At 44.9% G+C, this 22,872-nt stretch overlaps 1 protein-coding gene across 1 annotated transcript in view; it reads right to left on the bottom strand.

Moving 5' to 3' along the window:
- Nucleotides 1-22,872, bottom strand: part of GLDC (glycine decarboxylase) — a 91,062-nt gene that overhangs the window by 24,216 nt on the left and 43,974 nt on the right. Inside the window, exons 10-16 of the mRNA XM_056130544.1 lie at nucleotides 20,208-20,347; nucleotides 19,501-19,581; nucleotides 18,335-18,432; nucleotides 17,857-17,941; nucleotides 17,633-17,674; nucleotides 14,364-14,506; nucleotides 5,600-5,675 (exon numbers count right to left, since the gene is read on the bottom strand). Coding sequence (XP_055986519.1) covers nucleotides 5,600-5,675; nucleotides 14,364-14,506; nucleotides 17,633-17,674; nucleotides 17,857-17,941; nucleotides 18,335-18,432; nucleotides 19,501-19,581; nucleotides 20,208-20,347 — 665 coding nt within the window. The remainder of the gene's footprint in view (nucleotides 1-5,599; nucleotides 5,676-14,363; nucleotides 14,507-17,632; nucleotides 17,675-17,856; nucleotides 17,942-18,334; nucleotides 18,433-19,500; nucleotides 19,582-20,207; nucleotides 20,348-22,872) is intronic.

Here is a 22,872-nt window from a genome sequence, read left to right as displayed (position 1 = left end):
TACTCAAATCTCCCAGTATCAGTACACCGACTGTCATATAATTTATTGAATTATAAAACCCAGCTCCTGGAAGCGCACGGCCACATTTGCGGCCGCACGACATCTTATTGTGACATCTTATTATCTCATTCCCACTTTGGACAAACTGGCAGGCTACCGAATGTAACCTGCCCACATGGCACAGTCTGGCAAACTTCCCGTGGCATACCCAATATGCCAAATACCAGTAACAATGATGGGTCTCATTTTCCTAATCCTGAAAGAGCCTTGAATATGGCACTTTTTAAAAAATCTCAGGGCTAGGACAAAGGAGACGTTACTGGGGCCTGCTCGAGGCAATGAATGCTTGTCCCATGCAATAAATTGTACACTGAACACAAAAACATAACAACCTCCAACCTGTATTCACTTGGCCTTAGCTGAGTAAAACTAACTGCCGAACTCTAGCTTAATTTTACTGAAAGAGTTCTCTATTGTGACTAATCTGATAATGTTATTACAATAGCCATAAAAATCTAATTCAGGTGCCAGAGAGGTGTTCAGCAGATAAAGCACTTACCTTGCACGAGGTCGACCTGAGTTTGATCCTCACCCGAGCCTCACCTCACTTGGAGGTGAGACTGAATGCAGAGTCAGGAGTAACCCCTGAGCATTACTGTGTGTGGCCCCCAAAACAAAACAAAAATCTAATATACTTCCTGATAAAAGATGTAATGAGGGGCTGGAGCAATAGCACAGTGGGTAGGACGTTTGCCTTGCACGCGGCCGATCCGGGTTCGATTCCCAGCATCCCATATGGTCCCCTGAGCACTGCCAGGGGTAATTCCTGAGTGCATGAGCCAGGAGTAACCCCTGTGCATCGCCAGGTGTGACTCAAAAAGAAAAAGAAAAAAAAAAGACGTAATGAAATGAAGATCTCAGTGGTTTTGTTAGAGTCATTTACATGTGGGTGTAAATGTAAATATTTCGTATTTCTTTTGTGGACTTAGGGACTCCATCAAGGAAATCATTTCATTGCTTTAAAATTGTGGGGTTAAAAAGCTATCGATGTAGCTCAGTTACTCACACTTTAAAAATAAATAAAATGAAATAAAATGTTGTGGTGTTTCAAGAGTCATGGAACTAATAGGATCCAGATGTTACACTTTAGTTTATCCAATACTAATCCAAGTTGGTACATTTGTACCCACAAAAATGGATGCTGGGTTTTTCTAATTCCCAGGGGTGCTTGGTAAAAACCCACATAGATCCTCAGACACTTGCTGTGAAGTATTAAAGAACAATGCCCCTTTGCAAGGGCAATCAATTTCTTCTTGATGAATAAAATCTAGAAAAGAATGCAACTTTACCTCAGGCAATTGGAAAGCAAAAAAAAAACTCTCATTTAGGTGTGGGGGCTATTTTACGTGGTATTTTTACCACATAAGGTGAATGTTTTCCCTTTGTACAAAAAACTCAGTGCCTGATCAATAAGCTCAAATGAATCATTTGACCAGCAAACTGAGTTATTAATTATAAAGTGCTCAGAATCATGCCTAGTACATGTAATTGCTCTATCAGTGCTTCTTTGGATAAATTTGTATTCTCCCCAATTAATCAGGTATTCAAGAACTTGGCGTTGGTTGGGGGGAGGTGTGCCCTGGGGAAGAGGAGTTGGAGAGACAGCAGTGCAGGATTCTGCGCATGAGAGGCCTGGGTTCCATCCTTGACCCTGCCCGGAGTGGCACCCTGTACCTCCAGTACAGAGCCAGGAGTAGCCCTTGAGCACCCAAAAAAAAAAAAAAAAAGGTTAATTAAAAAATAAGACTGTGAGCATTACAATTTAGGACCCTCTGAAATTTAACTGCATGGGAAAGTGACTTCCCAGAGTAGTCTGAACAAGGGAAACTTTGAGGAAGTCGGGCGTGGGGGTGGGGCGTGGGGGTGGGGTGGGTGGGAGGATGTGCCCCACCCCACTTTTTATACAAGGATCCACATTCCTGGACCCCAGCAGAGTCTGGTGTGCAGGAGCAGCTGTCTCAGACAACTCCAATGTGGAAAGACCCTCCCTGATTATGTGAATAGTAAAACATTTTCTTTTCTAACCAAAAAAAAAAAGTCACTTCTAAAGAAGATCTTCGGTATAGACAGGATGTCAGCTTGGCGGCAGCTCGGGTGGCCAGACGGCCTCCCCTCCCTTCCCTCTGCGTCCCCTCCTGAAAATGCAGCATCTGGCGCCCCTGCCTGTCTTGGAGGGGAACAGCTCCCTGTGACATGAGCGGGAAATTTCAGGACAATGGCCTTGCAGGCAAGGCCGCAGGGGAGACACCAGGAGCGGGAAGGCGAAGCAGAACTCAGCTCTCTAGGTCCATCTCCAGCGCCTGGACTTTCACAGGTACTTTCGCAGACTGAGCAGTGCCAGCATCCCTGAGTGAGGGGCCTCAGTGTGAGCTGGCTGTTGGCCTCCCCTGAGCAGCGCCCCTATAGATCTTCACAAGGAAGGGAGTGGGAGTAGGAAGTCACCGGGGAGTGACAGCCGCCTTCTCAGGAACCTCATGCTAATGGTCCTGATGAGGAAGGGGACCCCTCACTACATGGAGGTCATGCAGGAGAAAACCAGAAAAGGGGGGTTTGGTGGGGTTTAGTTTTTTTTTTTTCAATTTCTTACAGCTCTGGGGATGAGAGAGCGCAGGGCTCGCAGGATCGTGCTCCCGACAACACGAGACACTGGGGACTTGAATGACTGTGAGCATGCAGGGCTGTCGGCCAGGGTTCTGGCCACTGTGCTATTCCTCCTCCAGGCCTGGAGTAGGGATAAAGGAAGAAGCAAAGCAGACCATAGAGCCCAGGAGGAGGGAAGGGCAGAGAGAGGGAAAGAGAGAGGAAAAGAGAGAGAAGGAAAGTGCCTGCCACGGAGCCATACCATGGAGGCAGGCTGGGGAAGGAGCGTGGCAGGAGGGAAACTGGGGTCACTGGGAGTGTGAAATGGACTCTGGTGGAAGGATGGGTGTTGGATCAGTGGATGACTGATACCTGATGATGAACAGCTCTGTAACTGTGTATGTCACCGTGACTGAATTCAAGAAAATAGAAATTTAAAAAAAGAAAAAGAAAAGGGTTAAGCAGGTGGGGATATTTGGGCCACCCTTGACAGTACTTGGAGGCTCTTCCCGTCGGGCTTAGGGAACCATGTGGTACCTGGGATTGGACTTGGGCCTTCTGCATGCAAGACGTGTGTCCAGCCTATTGAACCATCTCTGGCCCCCAGAAAAAAAAAAAGGAATTTGGGTTTTGTTTGTTTGTTAGGTTTTTGGGCCACATCCAGCAGGGCTTAGATTTTACTGCTTCTCTGAGCTTTGGGATCACTCCTTGCAGGACTCAGAGGACCACATGGGATGCCGGGGCTTGACCCGCACTGTCTGCATACAAGGCAACACTCCACCTGCTGTATTATCTTTTCGTTCCTGAAAACATAGTTTGTTTGTTTTTTTTTTTTCCCCTTTATTTTATTTTATTTTTTTTAAAGTTGTAGATTTACAATTTTTTGTGCTTTGGTTTCAATTATACAATGATCAGATACCCATCCCTCCACCAGTGCCCATTTTCCACCACCATGGATAATATCCCTCCCACCCCCATCCCCCCATCCCCCCTGTCTCTGTGGCAGGGCAATCCCCTGTGTTCTCTCTCTCCTTTTGGGTGTTGTGGTCTGCAAAAGAGGCATTGAGTGGCAAACTTGTTCAGTCCATAGTCTACTTTCGACATGCATCTCCCCTCCTGGGAGGATCCTCCAAACATCCTTTATTTGGTGCTCCCTTCTCTATCTGAACTGCCCTTTCCTCTAGGATACCTGGCTGGCCTCTAAGTTATGGAGTAATCCTCCTGGTGCTGATCTCAGCTATTCTTGGGTATTAATCTCATACTTTGTTACTTTATATCCCCCAGATGAATGCAATCTTTCTATGTCTATCCCTCTCTTTCTGACTCATTTCGCTTAGCATGATACTTTCCATATTGTACCACTTGTAGAAAACATAGTTTTTGACGTCAGCCATCCAGCAGCCTTTGGCTGAGCAACAGCAGACCCAACATTTCCTTTCTGATTCCATGGAAATGCAGGCACTCTGGCAAAAATCAGTTACCGTTATAAAGTCATCTTTCTCAGAAAGTTCAAGTATTCAAAACAATAAGGAAAACCAAGGAGCACTGTAGCACTGTCCTCCCGTTTGTTGTTCATCAATTTGCTCCAGCGGGCCCAGTAACGTCTCCATTGTGAGACTTGTTGTTACTGTGTTTGGCATATTGAATTTGTCACGGGTAGCTTGCCAGGCTTTGCCGTGCAGACAAGATACTTTTAGTAGCTTGCCAGGCACTCCGAGAGGGGCGGAAGAATCGAGCCCGGGTCGGCCAGGTCAGCCGCATGCAAGGCAAACGTCCTACCCGCCTACCCGCTGTGCTATCACTTGAGCCCAAGGAAAACCAAGTGGGGGGTGGGGGGGACATGTTGGCATGTCTATCTGATTTTAGCTTGATCTCTTTCTTGGCTTGGCACACATGTGCCTTCTATGTGACTGGAAGTCAAAGTTTTCTTCAGTTCACATCTATCCAGGATGTCTGAAAATCTAATTCTATTCCCCAACCAGGACACAGACTGGAAAAACACACCTGTGAGATTTGAATGGACACACCAGGACAGGAGAAAAACGTGGGCTCCTCTCCCTTTTTTGTGAAAGCGAAAGTTTGGAACTTTATCACAAAATTCAGGCAACTAGCCATGAGCAACTCTAGTTTCAATAAAACCACAAACGGAAAAAGGTTGGGCTACCACCTTCCCCACCCCACTTAACTGAGCAGCCAGAGCCAGCGGGCACCCTTCTTTCTAACTGCCTGGATCAAGCAGAAGCCTTTGTCCCACCCCTGATCCCTGCCTACCTCAGCTCCCCACAGCCAGTTCAGTGGAAGCTGGTCATCACCAAAACAAGCTTCAGGAATACCTTCCTCCACTCCAACTTAAAGCCTGTGTCAGAACAACTGCTAAGGACGTGATTTGGGGGATGAGAATTGGGTCAGGACCACTGGCACCTGCTGGTACCCACAGGGTTTCGAGAGCACTTAGGATCCTGGAGACTAAATTCCCGTATCCAAAGTCAACTACAAACCAGGACCATGGATTGTGCTCCTGTGTTGCTTAGAGCTGATGATCCCCTGGTCCGGGATATATTTACTCAATAAATATTGTTTGAGCAGTCACATGACCAGCACTGCGCTGAGGCACAGTAGGAGTTACAGCAGAATGAAAGTTGCGTGAAAGCCTTTGTCCAGCCCTTCTCTGCCCTTTGCTGAGCTAAGAGCAGGTGGCTCGGAACTGCAACATTCCAGCCACAGCCTCCCCTGACCCCCTAGGGAGAGACTGGCTTTGAGCCTTTGATCTCTGAATGTTTACTCTCAAAGAGACGCAGTGAGATGTGTTGGAGGCAAGGGTTGTAATGAGAAGTTCACAGTCTTGGAGATATGTTCTCCCTGCTGCTTCCAAGAAGGCCTAGAGGAAAGTGGGCTGCGGAGCTGGGCCCCTGCTGCCCAGACAGCATGTGGCGAGCAAGTGTCACCCAGCCATACTCACGGTTCGGTGTCTCTCTCCTTTCCCGTCCAAGTAAGCTCGGATGGTGGTCAGCCCAGCGTACTCCCCCTGGGCTCCACTGCAAAGACAAGAAGAGGAGGATCAAGCCTTGGCGACTCCACTTCCCTTTACTCATTCAATCTTCTTTGGACACAGGTCAAATGTTCACCAACACAAGGCACACAAAGTGGACAGAGAGGCACTAAGGGACTCAGATTTCATGTGGTCCCTTCCCCATCCATCTCAGGACTGGGGTTCCCAGCCCCCACGCACGTGGCTACGGGAGACTAGCCAGACCATCTGCACAGTCCTTGAAGGCACTGAGTTAGAGCACATTTAATGACTAACATTTCAATGAGTCCATCATAAGCCGTTATTGTTCTCAGTACTCCATGCACAAAGAAAAGGGAAGTGAGTAATAGATTGGAAAATCTCATTCAAAATGCGTGTGTTCTCCACTTTAACTAAATCGCACCATCCTCTGTGTGGGAGAACCAGTGGCATGAGCGCTCATCCATTCTCTCAATTTGAGGTGAGACTCTAAAAGCATGTGATGGGACTGGAGTGCTATGACTGTGGGTAGGGTGCTTGCCTTGCAAGCGGATGATCCGGGATCTATCCCTGGCATCCCATACAGTCCTCCAAGCCCTGACAGGAGTAAGTGCTGAGCACCACCAAGGAGTGTGCCCCCCCAAAAACAAACAAACAAACAAACAACAAAGAAAGATAATTTCCAGACTCTGGCACTACTGAGCAAGAGAAGAGGCTGCACAGGGTAAGTAATTAAGATGAATGGTTGGCCCAGTATATGTATCTGGCACTTTGTACGGGTAAAGGCAGTACATGTGGCCACTATAAGCATTTGATATCATCTTTGTGATCCTCCCAATACCTCCAGGGAGTAGATATCCTCACTGCCACTGCCTCCGCAACTCCTTTTTCACATGCCTGAAGGAGGAGTCTGGAGTCCTGGGGACCAACAATGAACAAGATAGCTGGCCACAAGCTGCTTCCCTTGTAAGTTTTGCCTCTTATGGACGGAAACTAATAGGACACACTAGGTGTTTGGACCTCAGATCTTCATCAACCACACTGACATAGCTTCTGACCCCTCTGCAATACTGCTGAGAAGGAGGCAAGTACAGTTCATGGAAAATCACTGACTCTCTAGTTTGTTCACTCTTAGGATGTAAGAGACCAAGACCCAGCACCTCACTAGAAATTTAAAGAAATAAACTCTAACAAGAGTACCTCTAGGATACAGAGCAAGTAAATTTGTTCAAAATGAAGTTCTGCTCCCTATCCCAGATAGTTAGCAGTAATGTGACTTTGGGACCAGAGAGACAGTACAGAGGGTAGGGCACTTGCCTTGCATGCTCAATTCCTGGCATCCGATATGGTCCCCCAAACCCACTAGGAGTGATTTCCGATTGCAAAAGCCAGAAATAGCCCGAGCACTGCCAGATGTGGCCCAGAAACAGAAAACAAAACCAAAATGTATCATATATTCCTTCTGTGTCTTCCTCAGGACTTTCATTCATGTTTTGTTGAAAGACCAATCAAGGTGTTTATAGACTAGGAATGAAAGAAGAAACTCTGAGCTTATGCGCCAGATATTCCAGAGAAAGGAGGTAGTATGTTAAAGACTTGGTCATAAATGCTGGTGGGTGTCATTATTTTACCTCAGATAGTCTTAAAATCGTATTTTAATAAGTGGGTCAGGGTTAGCAAAACAGATTCATAAGTCAAGAGCTCATGCTTTGCCTGCCAGAGTTCGATCCCTGACACAGCATGGTTGGGTGTGGCCCCAAGACAAAAGAAAAAAAAAAGAAACAAAATCCCACATATATTCAAAAAGTGCAAAAACTATGTTTTGAATACCACATAAGGCTTACTTCTGCAGTAATATTTAAATAAAGAGAATTGTTAGTGCCACCTATTGGTAGAAATGTATTATTATAAAATTATAAAATCACGGATTATTTGGAGAGAAAGCACCAGAAAATGAGAAAATGATCACATGTGGATAGGCATCTAGGATAATGGATGTGTGTTTGTGTGTGACTATATATATATATATATATATATATATATATATATATGGTTTGGGGGCATTGCTCAGGACTTACTCCTAACAGTACTCAAGGGACCATATAGGGTGCTGGCAATTCAGCCAAGGTTAGTGGCATGTAAGGGAAGCACCTTATCCCATGTATTATCTCTCCAGTCCTTATTTATTTTTTAATAATTTTATTACTCGAGCGGGCCCAGTAACGTCTCCATTGGAGACTTTGTTGTTACTGTGTTTGGCATATCAAATACGCCACGGGGAGCTTGCCAGGCCCTGCCATGCAGGCGAGATACTCTCGGTAGCTTGCCGGGCTCTCCGAGAGGGGCGGAGGAATCGAACTCGGGTTGGCCATGTTGGCTGCGTGCAAGGCAAATGCCCTACCGCTGTGCTATCGCTCATGTTAAGTACATGGCAGAGTCTGGCAAACTCCCCATGGCATACCCAATATGCCAAATACCAGTAACAATGATGGGTCTCATTCTCCTAAAGAGCCTTGAATATAATCTCAGGGCTAGGATGAAGGAGACGTTACTGGGGCCTGCTTGAGGCAATCGACGAATAACAGGATGATTTGTGATTTGTGATTTGTGATTACATGTTAAGTAATAAGGCCATAATAGTGTTAATGGTCATGGAATTGATATATAGCATTTCTGCATCTCCCCTGCCAAAGCACCCTCTGGTAGAAGGTCTGGGATACTTTGGTGGTGAGGGTGGTACAGTGACTTTGTGCACCAATAATACAAACAAACAAACAAACACTGTCCTCCCGTTGTTCATCGATTTGCTCGAGCGGGCCCAGTAACGTCTCCATTGTGAGGCTTCTTGTTACTGTGTTTGGCATACTGAATACTCTCAGTAGCTTGCCAGGCTCTAACACTGCTGTAACCACACACACCTTACTATTGAGGGAATCCCCCTTTTGTGAGTCGGGAGGGGACAAAATCCCCCTATCGATCAAAACAGCAAACATTCTTAATCACTGCCTGCCCATTAAGGATTTAGACATGGGGCCCAGATTTAGCTCACAGAGCACAGAGCAGGGAGGGAAGTGATTCTTGCCCTGTCAAGGTCTCAACTTGTACTCCCCCAGCAGCTTCCTTTGAGTCTAGCCCTGGAGCTCCTTTGCTCTGCTTTCCCACCAATTCTGGGCCACCAGTATCTTCTCCAGAAGTCCCCTTTGTGAAACCTTATAACCAGGTCACTTTCTCTTGCTTTCTACCAGGGTGTTAGGAGCCTCCACGACATTTTCTCATTTGCTGTCCCGTATCTGCGGGCAGGTCTAACAAAGAGAGTCACTGTGGTTCACTGGGAGATTCTCCTGCCTCTAAAATCAAAATCCTCTTGATTTACTGCACCCTTTGCGAGAGCTAGCCCTAAGAAAAGTGCTTCTCTAGATCTTACTTGCCTAATCTTTCACAAGGGAATACAGCACCTAATTTACTGATGAATTTTAAAAAGTGACTTTAGTGAGAAGGTGTGATGGGAAGGCACTTGCCTTGCATGTAGCCAGCCCCAGTTCAATCCCCAGCATAAAGCACAATTGCCAAAGCATTACAGGAGGGACCAGTAGTGAGCATAGAGCCAAAAGTAGGCCCTAAAATGGGGCAGATAGGGTCCCTGCCCTGCCAAAGGTCCAGTGCTTCACCCACCCATCCCCGCTCCTACTGCCAACTGCCCCAGTGTCAGGACTGATCTCAGAGGCCACAGAGACACCTGCAGTTGATTATCTTGGCTCCAAAGCCACTGAAGCATGTGTCTGTATATGTGGCTGTGCAACACCTCCAAATTACACAGAGCTGACAGTCCAGGAGAAAAAGAAAATTAGATGGAAAATTGAGTAGAAGTCCACTGAGCTCACTCAATGAGTGAAGGCCCAACTCTCACCTAACAGCTCGGTAAATCTTCAGGTCATGACATTAACAACCCCATTGTGAGATATATGTTGTAATTAGCAACTAAAGTAAATTAATTGGTGCCTGCTAAGGGAGCAGGCTTAGGGCATACATAGGAAACTGGTATATTGATGAGGGAAAGGCACATTGGTGATGAGACTGGTGGTAGAATGTTGAGTACCTGAAACAACTATTGTGAAAAACTTTGTAAAATACGGCATTTAAATGAAGTTAAAAAAATTTTTTTTGTGGAGTTCATGCCCAATTCAATCAGCTAATCAGTGGCTGAATAAATAGCAGTACTCCTACATTAAAAAAAAAATTTTTTTTAATAGGGCCTTGAAACTGGCCAACCTGGGTTGGATCCCCAGCATCCCATATGGTCCTCCATATCTATCAGGTCTGATACCTGAGAAAAGAGTCAGGAGTAAGTCCTGAGCATCACCATCTGTGACTCCAAAACCAAGTTAAAAAACAAACAACAAACAAGCAAAAGAACCAAAAAGGGCACTATGAAAGGTTGGGGAAAGTTTGAAAAACACTGAACTAAACCTCCTGCATTATTTTCTCAATGGCAAACTCCCTCCCCAAGCCAAGCTGCACAGGAAAATTCCCTGGAGGTCCAGAGTACCACACACAGATCCTGACTCAATCCTGGACCACCTGGTCGCCAAAGGACCACCAGGAGTGACTCCAAAAGCACTGAGTCAGAAGTAGGCCCTAAGCATCATTGGTTGTAGCCCAATAACCAAAACGCACGTGCAGACATGCACCCAAATCACCCAGGGAGATACTAACTGCCCTCAAGGACATTATGCAGCTTTACAAAAGGGCAAATACTCTCCCAAGTCTCCCCAGGAATTCTAACATGCAGCAAGAACTGAGAACCTCTTGCACTGCACCCCTGCTGTCTTCATAGTATGGGAGACAAACCAACAAATTAACATCACAGTGAAAACGTGTTAGTTAAGCCAGCTCCCAGGCCCCAAATCATGTTTACTGAGAACCTCTTGGAAGCAGGGATTCAATAAGCCCCACCCATGAGTTTCAAAGGCACAATAAACTTGAATAACCAATGATCATGCCTTGCTCACACCGTTCTTTAAGAATCTTCCCAGGGGCTGGAACGATAGCACTGCAGGTAAGGCATTTGCTGACCGGGGTTTGATTCCCAGCATCCCATATGGTCCCCTGAGCACCGCCAGGAGTAATTCCTGAGTGCATGAGCCAGGAGTAACCCCCGTGCATCGCCTGGTGTGATGCAAACCCCCCACCCCCCCCCAAAAAAAAAAGAAAAAGAAAAAAAAAACCAATCTTTCCAGGAGATTCTGTCAGTTTTATTTACATTTGGGATCACAGCAGTTTTTAAAGGCAAAAACAACATCCACTACTCTTACAAAACAAATGAACTAATAATTACAACTTATCTTTCATTTGGATACCCATGGAAGATGTTAATTACTGTTTCTATCTGTTTAAACTTTACATCATGATTCTAACTCAGTTGTTCTGAGATGGGATTTGTGATTGGCTGACTGATTTTAAGAGAATGACAGTGTCATGGGGTACAAGTCCAAACAAGCCATGCTGGACACAGCAGGAAACCGAAAGGCAATTACATCCTACTTGGCTGATTTCTCTACCAAGCTGAAAATGCCTCCCATGTTTGTAAAATGAACATATAAATAGAAGGCATGGTGACAAGCTGCTTGTTTCAAGTACTTGATTTTTGTAAACTTGTTTGTGGTGCTGGGGATAGAACCCACACTCTACTTCTAACCCACAGTCAACTCTTTTAAGTCTTTGAAACAATGTTGGGACCCACATTATAGACCCACAAAGGGGTGTAATCCCTGGGAAGCACAAGAAGTTAAAACATTTTTAAATGTGCAAGCGAGCACTAGGGCCAGAATGTGCTGCCCCTGAGAGCACGTCTGAGCGTTGCAGGGACCCCTAGGTGCAAGCAGAATGCTTGGCTTCAGCTAGCGTGCCCCTGGGAAGCTGTGTGCAAGTATCAGGCTTAACACGGATTTGCAAGTCTCAGTAAGCAGGAGCACTGCAGCCAGAGAGGCACCCCGCAAGCCCCACAGCTGTATGTGGGACCACAGCCAGGTATATATGCAGTCCCTCGTCAGAAGGAAAAACTTCAATAGAAAGTTTACCATGGTGACGTGCGATGGGGGGAGGACGTACTAGGACAATGGTGGAGGGAAAAGGACACTGGGTGCTGGAGTGTTTTGTGCATGAAACCCTATCATTGGAAGGGACAGATGTTGGAACATTATATGACTGAAACCCAATCATGAACAAGTTTGTAACTGTGTATATATCATGGTGATTCAATTTTTAAAAATTAGGGGAAAAAAAACCCCTACCATTGTAAAGCATGCTGCCTAACATAATTAATTTAAAAAAAGATTCTTGAATGGCCAAAAGGCACACGCAAAAAATGCTCTTCATCACTAATCATCAGGGAGATGCAGATCAAAACAACAGGGAGATACCATCTCACACCACAGAGACTGGAACACTTCCAAAAGAACAAAGGCAACCAGTGGATGTGGGGAGAAAGGGACTTTCCTTCATTGCTGGTGGGAATGCCAACTGGTCCAACCTTTTTGGAAAACAAAATGGACATTCCTCAAAAAACTAGAAATTGAGCTCCCTTTTGACATAGCAATGCCATTTCTGGAAATATTACGTGGGGACCCGAACACACACAGCAGAAACACCATCTGCACTCCTTTGTTCACTGCAGCACTATTCACAATAGCCAGAATCTGGAAACAACCTGAGTGCCCAAGAACAGATGAATGGATAAAGAAACTACGGCACATCTACACAGTGGAATACTACACCGCTATTAGGAAAAAATGAAGTCATGAAATTTTCCTAAAAATGGACGGACGTGGAAAGTATCACGCTGAGTGAAATGAGTCAGAAGGAGAGGAACAGATATAGAATGACTGCATTCATTTGTGATATATAAAAAATACATAGTAGTGAACTATCTATGACCAGGAAAACAGGCTAGAAGGACTGGTCAGTGGTTGAAATCTACAACAAGTATGTGTGTGGGGCTGAGGGTAGGTAAGATGGTAAGATAAAGAAGAGACCAGTAGGGCAATAACAGCTGGGAATGATAAGAACTGAGTGTTAAAAGTAGGTAAAGGGATATTTTTGATAATGTTTCAGTATCAATATTGCAAACTACAATGCCCAAAAGGAAATAGAGAGAGAGGTAGAGAGGGAGAGGGAAAGCGAGAGAGAGAGAGAGAAAGAGAGAGAGAGAGAGAGAGAGAGAGAAAGGAGGGAATCTGGGGACACCAATGCTGGGAAATGTACACTGGTGGAGGGATGGGTTTTGGAATACTGTATGACTGAAATTTAATCATGAACAGCTTTGAAAGAGTCAGTGATTCAATTTAAAAAAAAGTAACATATAGGGGCTGGAGTGATAGCACAGAGGGTAGGGTGTTTGCCTTGCATGCAGCCGACCCAGGTTTGATTCTCAGCATCCCATTTGGTCCTCCGAGCACCACCAGGAGCAATTCCTGAGTGCATGAGCCAGGAGTAACCCCTGTGCATCTGTGCATCGCCGGGTGTGACCCAAAAAGAAAAAAAAAAAAAGTAACATAAAAAAAAAAAACACCAAAATTTTAACAGTGAATGGGAGTAGAAAGGAAAAGAGAAAAAAGTATAAAAGAATTAGATTAAGAGTTGTGGAGACATAGTACAGCAAGTAAAGCACTTGCCTTGCATGCAGCTGACGTGAGTTCAAATATTGGGCACCACATATGGTTTCCTCCCCCCGCCCCAAGCACTGCCAGGAGAGATTCCTGAGCACAGAGGAGTAAGTCCTGAGCCCAGCCAGGTATGGACCTAAAACCAAATCCCCAAACATGAATTAGACATAGAGGGGTGGAGAGAATGCTTGAGTGCATGCTTTAGCATGCAGGAAGCCTAGATTTGATCCCTAGCACTGCATGGTCCCCCAAACTCTGGAAAGAATAATCCCTGAGCACAGAGTCAGGAGTAGTCCCTGAACTCTACTTGATGAGGTGTCCTCCAGACAAAACTTGGTGTTTTCACACTGGGTTTTTCAAGTTCATGATGATGCAACAGTGAAAGACATTCAGTAGAAACTATTTTGAATTTGAACATCCTGTTTCTTTGTTTTGCTTTTGTTTGGGGGCGACTCCTGGTGGTTCTCAGGGGTTACTCTGACACAAATCACTCTGGCAGGGTCAGGGGACCATTTGGGATGCCAGGTTCGAACCCTGGTGGGCTGCATGCAAGGCAAGCATCTTACCCTCTGTACTATCACTCCAGCTTCTAAATGTTCTGGTTTTCACTTTCAGCGGAAAAATCACTGATAGTTTACAAAGGTGATTCACAATGAACCACAATTCTCAACATCTACACTCAGTCAGGGCTGAGTACAACTTTTGGTAGCAGATAGGATGTCCTTGAAATAATATTGTAAAACAAAATAAGAGATTTGCATCTTCTACATACATCCTTCCATCTCAGAATGTTCCATTTTGAACATAGGCATCACGGTACAAGGATACTCAACCAACCACAAGGGGAAATCCACAGAAGAACCAAGCCCCTGATCAAAAACTTCAACTGCAGTGTGGGCACCAGTACATCAATGACTCTCCAGTGAGGAGAATGAAGCCATGGGGAACTGCCACTCAACTCTCTGAATGATGTGATATTACTGCATCAAGTCTCTAAAATTTGGAGCAAGTGTTATACAATAGATAACTGAACCAAAGAGAAGAAATTGCCTTACCTGTTTGGTTGGAAAGAGAATCGGTCATAGCCTGTAAGTTCACACAAATCCTTCTCAAGCTCTCGGAAAAGCTGCTGGTACCCTTGAGCCTGGTCCAGAGGCACAAATGGGTGGATGTTTGCAAATGCATCCCATGTGATTGGCTGAAAATCAAGGGGGAGGAAGTAGATGTGATTATAACAGTGACAACAAAAACAATGCAATGACGGTGTTGATACCACTAGTTAGTTCATAGTGTTTTCTACGTCCCAATACTGGTCTAAACTTAATGTAATATATAAATAAGCATAATAATCTATTTAAATCTCAACATAGTGCTGGAGAGATGGCTAAAGAGTGTGGAGAATATTCTTGCATGCAGGAAGCCCTGGTTAGATCCCTTACACCACATGGTCCCTGGAACACCATTGGGAGCAACCCAGAGCACTGAGCCATGAGGTCCCCTAAGCACCAGTACGTGTGACTGACAAAGAAATGCAGTCTTATCAGAAGTGTTTCTTTGGCCTTCAGTTTACAAGTGGGTCCAGAGATAAAGAAAAAGTACATAAAAATCTTTTTTAGAAATGCTGGATAGAGACTACAGAAATGGCCTAACAAGTGGCTACAGTTGTGGCAATGGTTTCATCCTAGCACCGCATATGGTCCCCCCAGCACTGACAGGAGTGACCCCTGAACATAGAGCCAGGTGTGGCCCCTGAGCACTGCCAGATGTGGCCCCCAAATTTTTTAAAAATAGGGGCCAGGAGAATGCTCCAGGTCCCAAACAAAGCCGAGATCACCAGGAAGTCCCAGATGGGGTAGGTGCCACATTCCACCTTCTCCAGATGGAACCCCGGTGACCATGAGCCTCTACAAGCATAGCTCGGGTATGCGGGAACCAGAACTTCTATTCCAAACAGCCAGGACTGCCCCGGCTCCCAGGTAACCTCTGATTCTGGAAGTCACGCCCACAACCCTCCCCCCCAGCGCCATCTTTACAGCACACAGCAACAAAGAAGAAAAACCGCTGGGAGGCTCCACAGCTCCCAGAGAATGCTCCAGGTCCCAAACAAAGCCAAGATCACCGGGAAGTCCCAGATGGGGTAGATGCCGCATCCCGCCTTCTCCAGATGGAACCCCGGTGACCATGAGCCTCTACAAACATAGCTCGGGCATGCGGGAACCAGGACTTTTATTCCAAACCAACATCTCCTTATATACAAAGTGATCAATGGAAAGTAAATCATCCAACGTTTCTCCCTGAAAATCAGGCTTAACTCTTTTACAAACCACAACACCCAATAGGAGAGAGAACAAAGGGGAATGTCCTGCCACAGAGGCAGGGTGGGATGAGGGGGGTGGGAGGGATACTGGGATCCATGGTGGTGGGAAATGGTCACTGGTGGAGGGATGGGTATTCAAAATGAATAAATAAATAAATTTTTTAAAAATTGGGGCCAGAGTACAGCAGGTAGGGCATTGGCCTTGCACACAGCCAATCTAGGATTGTTTCCCGGCATCCCATATGGTGCCCTGAGTACTGGAAAAAGTAAGTCCTGAGTACAGACCCAGAAGAAAGCCCTGAGCGTTGTTGAGCATAGCCCCCCAAACAAACAAAATTTTTTTTAAAAAAATAGATAAAATTTTAAAATATTTTCAGGAACAAAAAGGCAGAAAACTTGATTTATATCACGAGACTCAAAGAATCAATCTGGCTTCCTCATATTCTCATACAATACTTCTGTCATTCTTTCTAATTAGCTGAATAAGACTCCAACAAAAATTGCTGAAAATGTAAGATTATTTTCTTTCCTGAAGTGGTTTTCCACTTAAGAATAAACTCAAAGGCAGGAGTGATAGAACCGTGGATAGGATATTTGCCCTACATGCAGAAAACCTGGCGGTCAAATTTGGCTTTTCACATGATCCCCTGAGCCCTGCTAGGAGGAATCCGAGTGCACAGCCAGGAGTAAGCCCTGAGCACCATCAGCTGGGACCAAAAATAAATTAAAACCAAAATTAAATAAACCCAAGAGAATAAAAGAAAAATATAACTTTGCTAAATTGATTCCTACACTAGTAGAATTATCAATCCACAAGAGCAAGTTACACAAATCTACTGCTACCAGAAACAAATTAAGACCTAAAATCTCTACCCTTCTGGCATTATGAATAAATAGATGACTAGAAAGGAAATTTAAGGTTCTTAATTCTGAGTAAACAATTAGAAGTTTATTAAAGTAAATCCTTTCAGAACAGCAGGCTTGAGCCCCTGTACCCCCTGTTCTTTGGTGCTATGGATAGGTCAAGGGTCAGAGATGTTTGCAACGCTGTGGCACTGGCAGTCATCAGACAGGTGGACTGCTGCTGGGGAGTCAGTAAGTGGGGACTGGCTGCTAGGGAACCCTGAGCCCAGGCCTCTCTCCAGCACTGAGCCACATCACTGGGTACCAATATGGCAGGTTTGGAAAATGGTGTGAGGGAGAGAATGAAAATAAAAAGACCAAATACCAGTAGTATTCAGGTGACTCTAGGGCTTCTGCCAGCAACTTTCATAGATTTAAACAATTCAGTTGTTATTATTAAAACTTTCTCTTGGGGCTGGAGTGATAGCACAGCGGGTAGGGCGTTTGCCTTGCATGCGGCCAACCTGGGCTCGATTCCCAGCATCCCATATGGTCCCCCGAGCACCGCCAGGAGTAATTCCTGAATGCATGAGCCAGGAGGAACCCCTGTGCATCGCTGGGTGTGACCCAAAAAGCATAAAAAAAAAAAAAAAACCTTTCTCTTAGGGTGGGAGGACATTGCTGGTGGGAAATATACCCTGGTGAAGGACAGGTGTAGGAACACCGGATAACTGAAACCAGTCGTGAACAACCTTGTATCTGTGTGTTTCACAGTGATTCAAAAAATTTTTTAAAGAATCTCTTAAATTTATCAAAGTAAGCAATTATTAAAGTAGTCATGAAATCAGGGTCCAGAGGTAAGGGGTATGGCGCTTGCTTTGCATGTGGCCCATGACTGAGACAGCTCAATCCCTGGTATCACATATGATCCCTGAGCACCACCAGTGGTCTTTCCTGAGCAGACCCAGCCCCTGAGGACAGAAAGGTGTGTCCCAACCCACACTCCCCAACCCCCCACCACACATACACACAATTTTAAGAAGTAAAAAAAAAAAATGAACAGCCAATATATAGTCCCAGAAGCTTTCTCTAGTTACCTGCTTGAATCTATAAGCTAGAATACTGTCCCTACTAAGTTCTATCTTCATAGAAGTGAATACTCACTGCGAGTTCAGATGAACTGTTGAGTTTCATGGTGCAGGACCCCTTTAAGAAACACATCGAAAATGAAACGTGTTAATGATTTTAGTTTCTGTGGTCCATCTCTCAGCCCTCCAGTGTGTCTAAATGGTCACCCACTTCCCTCCTGCAGTCTGTTAGAGATTACTCAAAGAGGGTGCACCAGAATGGGGTTAGAAGTAGAGGCAAGGGGGAAAACCAATCATTACCAGTGGAATCATGCTGTGAACAAGGGAAATGTCTTTGTTTTCCAGTTTCTTCATATATCGAACTATATTTGTTTCCGAGTGATAGCTGTGAACATAAAGCATCACTACTGATTAGGACTAACAAAACAGCAAGGGCTCAGCATACCCTCCTGAACCACACTAATCCATACTTGAGATTCACTTCAAGCAGACAAATGGGGCCATGGGCAATATGTCAACAAGGCACTTGAGGGAGAGTCTGAAATCCCCTTGAACCTCAGGAGGCATAAGGGTAATATCTGCCTGTGAGCACAAGAGGAAGGCCGGGAAGAAGAGCTTGTTGAGTTTCTATGAACTTCAGCCTGATAGTTACGCATCCAAATTCTGTCAAGGGGAAAGTGCTGTCAGGAAATAAGGTGTGATCTGCCCAGGTCAAGACTGAAATCTCTACCATGCCAAGCCACAGCACTAAACGCACAGTCACACAAGCCATCCAAACCTGTTGAATACTTGATGTGTGAGGAATGGGCTGGTCCTCTTGAAGGCAGTCCCTGGAATCCCTCTCTGCTCCTCACCCATGCTTTCAGCTACCAGCTCCTGATGGAGAGGACACAGAAATGAAAGGGCAGGAATCGTGTCTAAACCCACCTGCAGATTGAGGCATCTGCTCAGGGTGCATTCTGTCAAAGCCCTATATACATACATGCATACATACATACATACATACATACACACTTCTCTGATAGCATTTGTTATTTTGTAATGAAGTTCAGTGTCAACATGAACAGATAAGCAAGACACCAGGACCAAGCTGCTCAGGACTCTGAAAGCTATTTCTACGTCTATAGGAAATGTTTCCTTCCACTCATTAATTCTAAAACCACTTATCCAGCACCACATCATGGAGAGCATGGTGGTTAACACCATGACATAGGTCTAGGAACCATTCTCTCTTCACTTTCATTCCAAGGAATCAAAACATTTACCCGCAAGTCCTTGTTATTTCATTGTTTTGCAACCATCTAAGTTACAAAGAACTACTTCAGCTCTCAGATAGCATCTCTGCTGCTGGTCTTGGTAGATGCTTTTCCGGTATGTAACACCTCTGGCCCCACCCTCCTCAGTTTAGAGCAGAGCTTCTTGAAATTCTTTCATTCACGACCACTTTGACACAAGAAATTATTAGCAACCCTGGGTTTACATTCTTTTGAAATACGCATACCATCATTTTCATAGAATCTACGTAACTAAGAGAACAATGCCAGTAGGGAGAACTTCTGTTAAACACCAGTTGTATGTGCTGGACATAGTACAGCAGGCAGGCACACAGCTGACCTGGGTCCAATTCTAAGCACCCCACACGATTCCCTGAGTACTGCCAGGAATGATCCCTGAGCGTAGAGCAAGAAATAAGTCCTGAGCACACCAGGTATCGGTCCCCAACCCCTATGTGGTCCAGAATCCTCAGCAGTGACTTCCAGCTTTATCAGCTGTCACAGGGATGATCAGTGGCAGAATTTTGACAACCAACGAATTTTGACAACAAGATACCCAACGTCAAGCTCCTTCTCTCTCCCTCACACTCAGACCCACAAGAGATAAAGCCATCTTTAATACCAGTTTCAATAATTATGATGAAAAGTGCAAAATTTTTTGTTTACTTACTGCAGATGACTCACAGCCAAAGATCCACAACAAATCATCCAGATCTTTCTCATTGACTGTTTCATCAAGAGAAATACCAAGCTACAGAGACATAAATGAAAGAGAAGCCATCAGCTCTAAATTCTAAACCAATAAGGCTGGAGAGACAGCACAGCGGGTAGGGCATTTGACTTGCATGCGGACTACCCAGGTTCGATTCCCAGCATCCCATGTGGTTCCCTGAGCACCGCCAGGAGTAATTCCTGAGTGCAGAGCCAGGAGTGACCCCTGTGCATTGCCAGGTGTGACCCAAAAAGCAAAATGAATAAATAAATAAATTCTAAACCAATAGAAAAACCCTGAGAAGAGAAAGAACTGAAGAAAACTACCACCCCTTCTAAAGTACTAGAGAACCAGCACCCCATATAGTCCCTTGCCTCCTCCCACCCCAAGCCCTGAACTCTGAGCCAGGAATAAACCCTGAGCACCACCAGATGTGACTTCCCATAGCAAACAAACAAAATGAATAAATTTGTATTTATTTGAAATAGTCATGATGTTGTAAATCAGAAATTGTTAAGAAAAAAATTATTAGATAGTCCCAAGTGCCAATATTCTTATTTTAAACCACTAAGAAAGCATGATATATATATATATATAGATATATATAGATATATCTATATATATAGAATTTGTGGTGGAGAAGGACAAAGGAAAGATGAACTTACTGTGCCATCCTCAAAATGCCGAAAATTGATTTGGCGCTGGGCAGCCCTTCCCAAGACCTCCTTCACAGGGCAGCCGCACTGAACCTTCAGTGTGTCGAAGAACAAGTCATGCTGGAGCTGGTGGCCAGCCCGTTTAAGACCTGGACAAGACACACAGTCACTGTCAGCATGGGAGCCTCCAGGTCTGATGGAGCCAAGAAATGAAGGCCTCTAAATCTGACTTCAGTTTGTTCCTGGCCCAACCCAGGGTTTGGGTGTTTTATTTTATTTTATTTTATTTTATTTTATTACATTATGGGCTGGAGCAATAGCACAGCAGGTAAGTGTTGGCCTTGCATGCGGCCAACCCAGGTTCAATTCCTCCAACCCTCTCGGAGAGCCCAGCAAGCTACCGGGAGTATTCCACCTGCATGGATACTCTCCATGGCAAGCTCCCCATGGCATATTCGATATGCCAAAAACAGTAACAACAAGTCTCACAATGGAGACATTACTGGTGCCCACTCAAGCAAATCGATGAACAACGAGAGGAAAGTGCTACAATGCATTACATTAATTACTTTGGACCACAACAGGCAGCAGTCAGGTGTCTCCTCTGGCACAACTTAAGGATGGAAAACTGGATCTCCTGTGTGCCCAGCATGTGTGCCAGTTCTTTCTCTCTCGCAGACCCCCTGCGTGGTTGCCTTAAAAAAAAAAAGTCAGGAGGCTGGAGAGATAGCACAGCGGGTAGGGAGTTTGCCTTGCATGAGGCCGACCCGGGTTCGATTCCCATCATCCCATATGGTCCCCTGAGCACCACCAGGAGTAACTCCTGAGTGCAAAGCCAGGAGTGTGACCCATAAAGAAAAAAAAAAAAAGTCAAAGATTTAGGGGGACGGAACAATTATGCTTGCCTTGAATGCGGCCAATCCAGGTTTGATCCCCAGCATCCCATGTTCCCTTGAGCCCCACCAGGAGAAATTCCTAAGTGCAGAACTAGGACTAAACCCTGAACATAAATGGGTGTGACCCCCAAACAAACAATGACAGAAAAGTAAATGTTAGGGGACCACAGAGATAGTATTTGGGTAGATTTTCCTTGAATGTGCCTCACCTGGGTTTGATCATGGTATTCTATATGGTCCCCTGAGCAGTGACAGGAGTGATCCCTGAGCACAGAGCCAGGAGTAAGCCCTGAGCACCACTCACCATGCAGAAATACTGGCTAGCTACATTTAGGTGTATATTTCTCCACAAGAGGCATATATGTGTGTGTTTAATCACATATATCTCCGAGAGTATCACAAGCAGTGTGCTAAAGAGGTCATAAGCCACTCCATAAATGCTCAGGGAACTTCATAATGCCAAGAATCAAACTTGGGATCTTTGCATGCCAGTGCTTTTTAAACAGCAGTTATCATGATCATCCTATAATAAACCTTTTACAGATTTATACTGATATTGTAATGGCTCTATAATGAAAACATTGGATATCCTGTATTTAACAAGTCACTTTCAAGGTTGTACTATTATGACTATTTCAATGGACACTCATGAATTAAATGTATTCCTAATACTAAAAATTCTTTATCAAACTTTAGGCACATTGCAAAAACTGAGATATGTCTGGTGACAGTAGGCCCAGAACCAGCTGAGTGTGACCCCAAAACAAGCAAAGAATAAACAAAAGAGCCAAAGAGATAGGATAAGGGTCAGGGTGCTTGCCTTGCATACAGCCAACCTGGTTAGATTCCTGGCACCACAAATGGTTCCCTGAGCCCACCAGGAGTGATTCCTGATCACAGAGCCAGGAGTAAGCTCAAAACTCCCAAATAAAAATCATACTGATATTACACATAAAATCTTTTTTTCTCAATATAATGGGAAAATACTATCTTACTGTTTTAATTAATATTTCTTGCTTCCTGCTCCAAATAAAAATTCCCATGTTTAAGCCATCTCTTTGTACATTTCCTTTAAACCTATATTTAGGGGACTGGAGTGATAGCACAGCGGGCAGGGCGTTTGCCTTGCATGCAGCCAACCCGAGTTCAAATCCCAGCATCCTATATGGTCCCCTGAGCACTGCCAGGAGTAATTCCTGAGTACAGAGCCAGGAGAAACCCCTAAGCATCGCCAGTTGTGACCCACAAAGCAAAAAAAAAAAAAACCAAAAAAAGCTATATTTAGGGGATCTGGAGATACAGGTCTTAAGGTGTTTGCCTTACATGTGGCAAAACTCAGTACAATTCCCAATATTGCATATGGACCCTACACTTTGCCAGGAATAGTCTGAGCACTGTCAGGTGTGGCCCAAACCACCCTTTCCAAATTACATTTAGGGTAATTTCCTATCTGTGGTGACCTGCATCTAAAATTTGGATATGTACTTCCTTTCTTTTATTTTATGGGGTACCTTGACTCCTTACCTGTAAGGATGCCCACTGTTCCCTATTGAATGAATTACTTTATCTATATCTCTCCCTCTTCATATTCTTTAAACAAAACTATGTTAGGGGCTGGAGAGATAGTACAGTGCGTAGGGGTGCTTGCCTTGTATGTGGCCAATCCAGATTCGATCCCTAGCATCCCAATGGTTACCCCCACGCCCCACCAGTAGTGGTTCCTAAGCAGAGAGACAGGAATAAATCCTGAGCACTGCTGGGTATGGCCCTGAAACAAA

Source organism: Sorex fumeus, unplaced genomic scaffold (assembly GCF_029834395.1).
Source record: "Sorex fumeus unplaced genomic scaffold, SorFum_2.1 ptg000079l, whole genome shotgun sequence".
Taxonomy (NCBI): domain Eukaryota; kingdom Metazoa; phylum Chordata; class Mammalia; order Eulipotyphla; family Soricidae; genus Sorex; species Sorex fumeus.
This window is presented reverse-complemented; position numbering and strand designations above follow the sequence as displayed.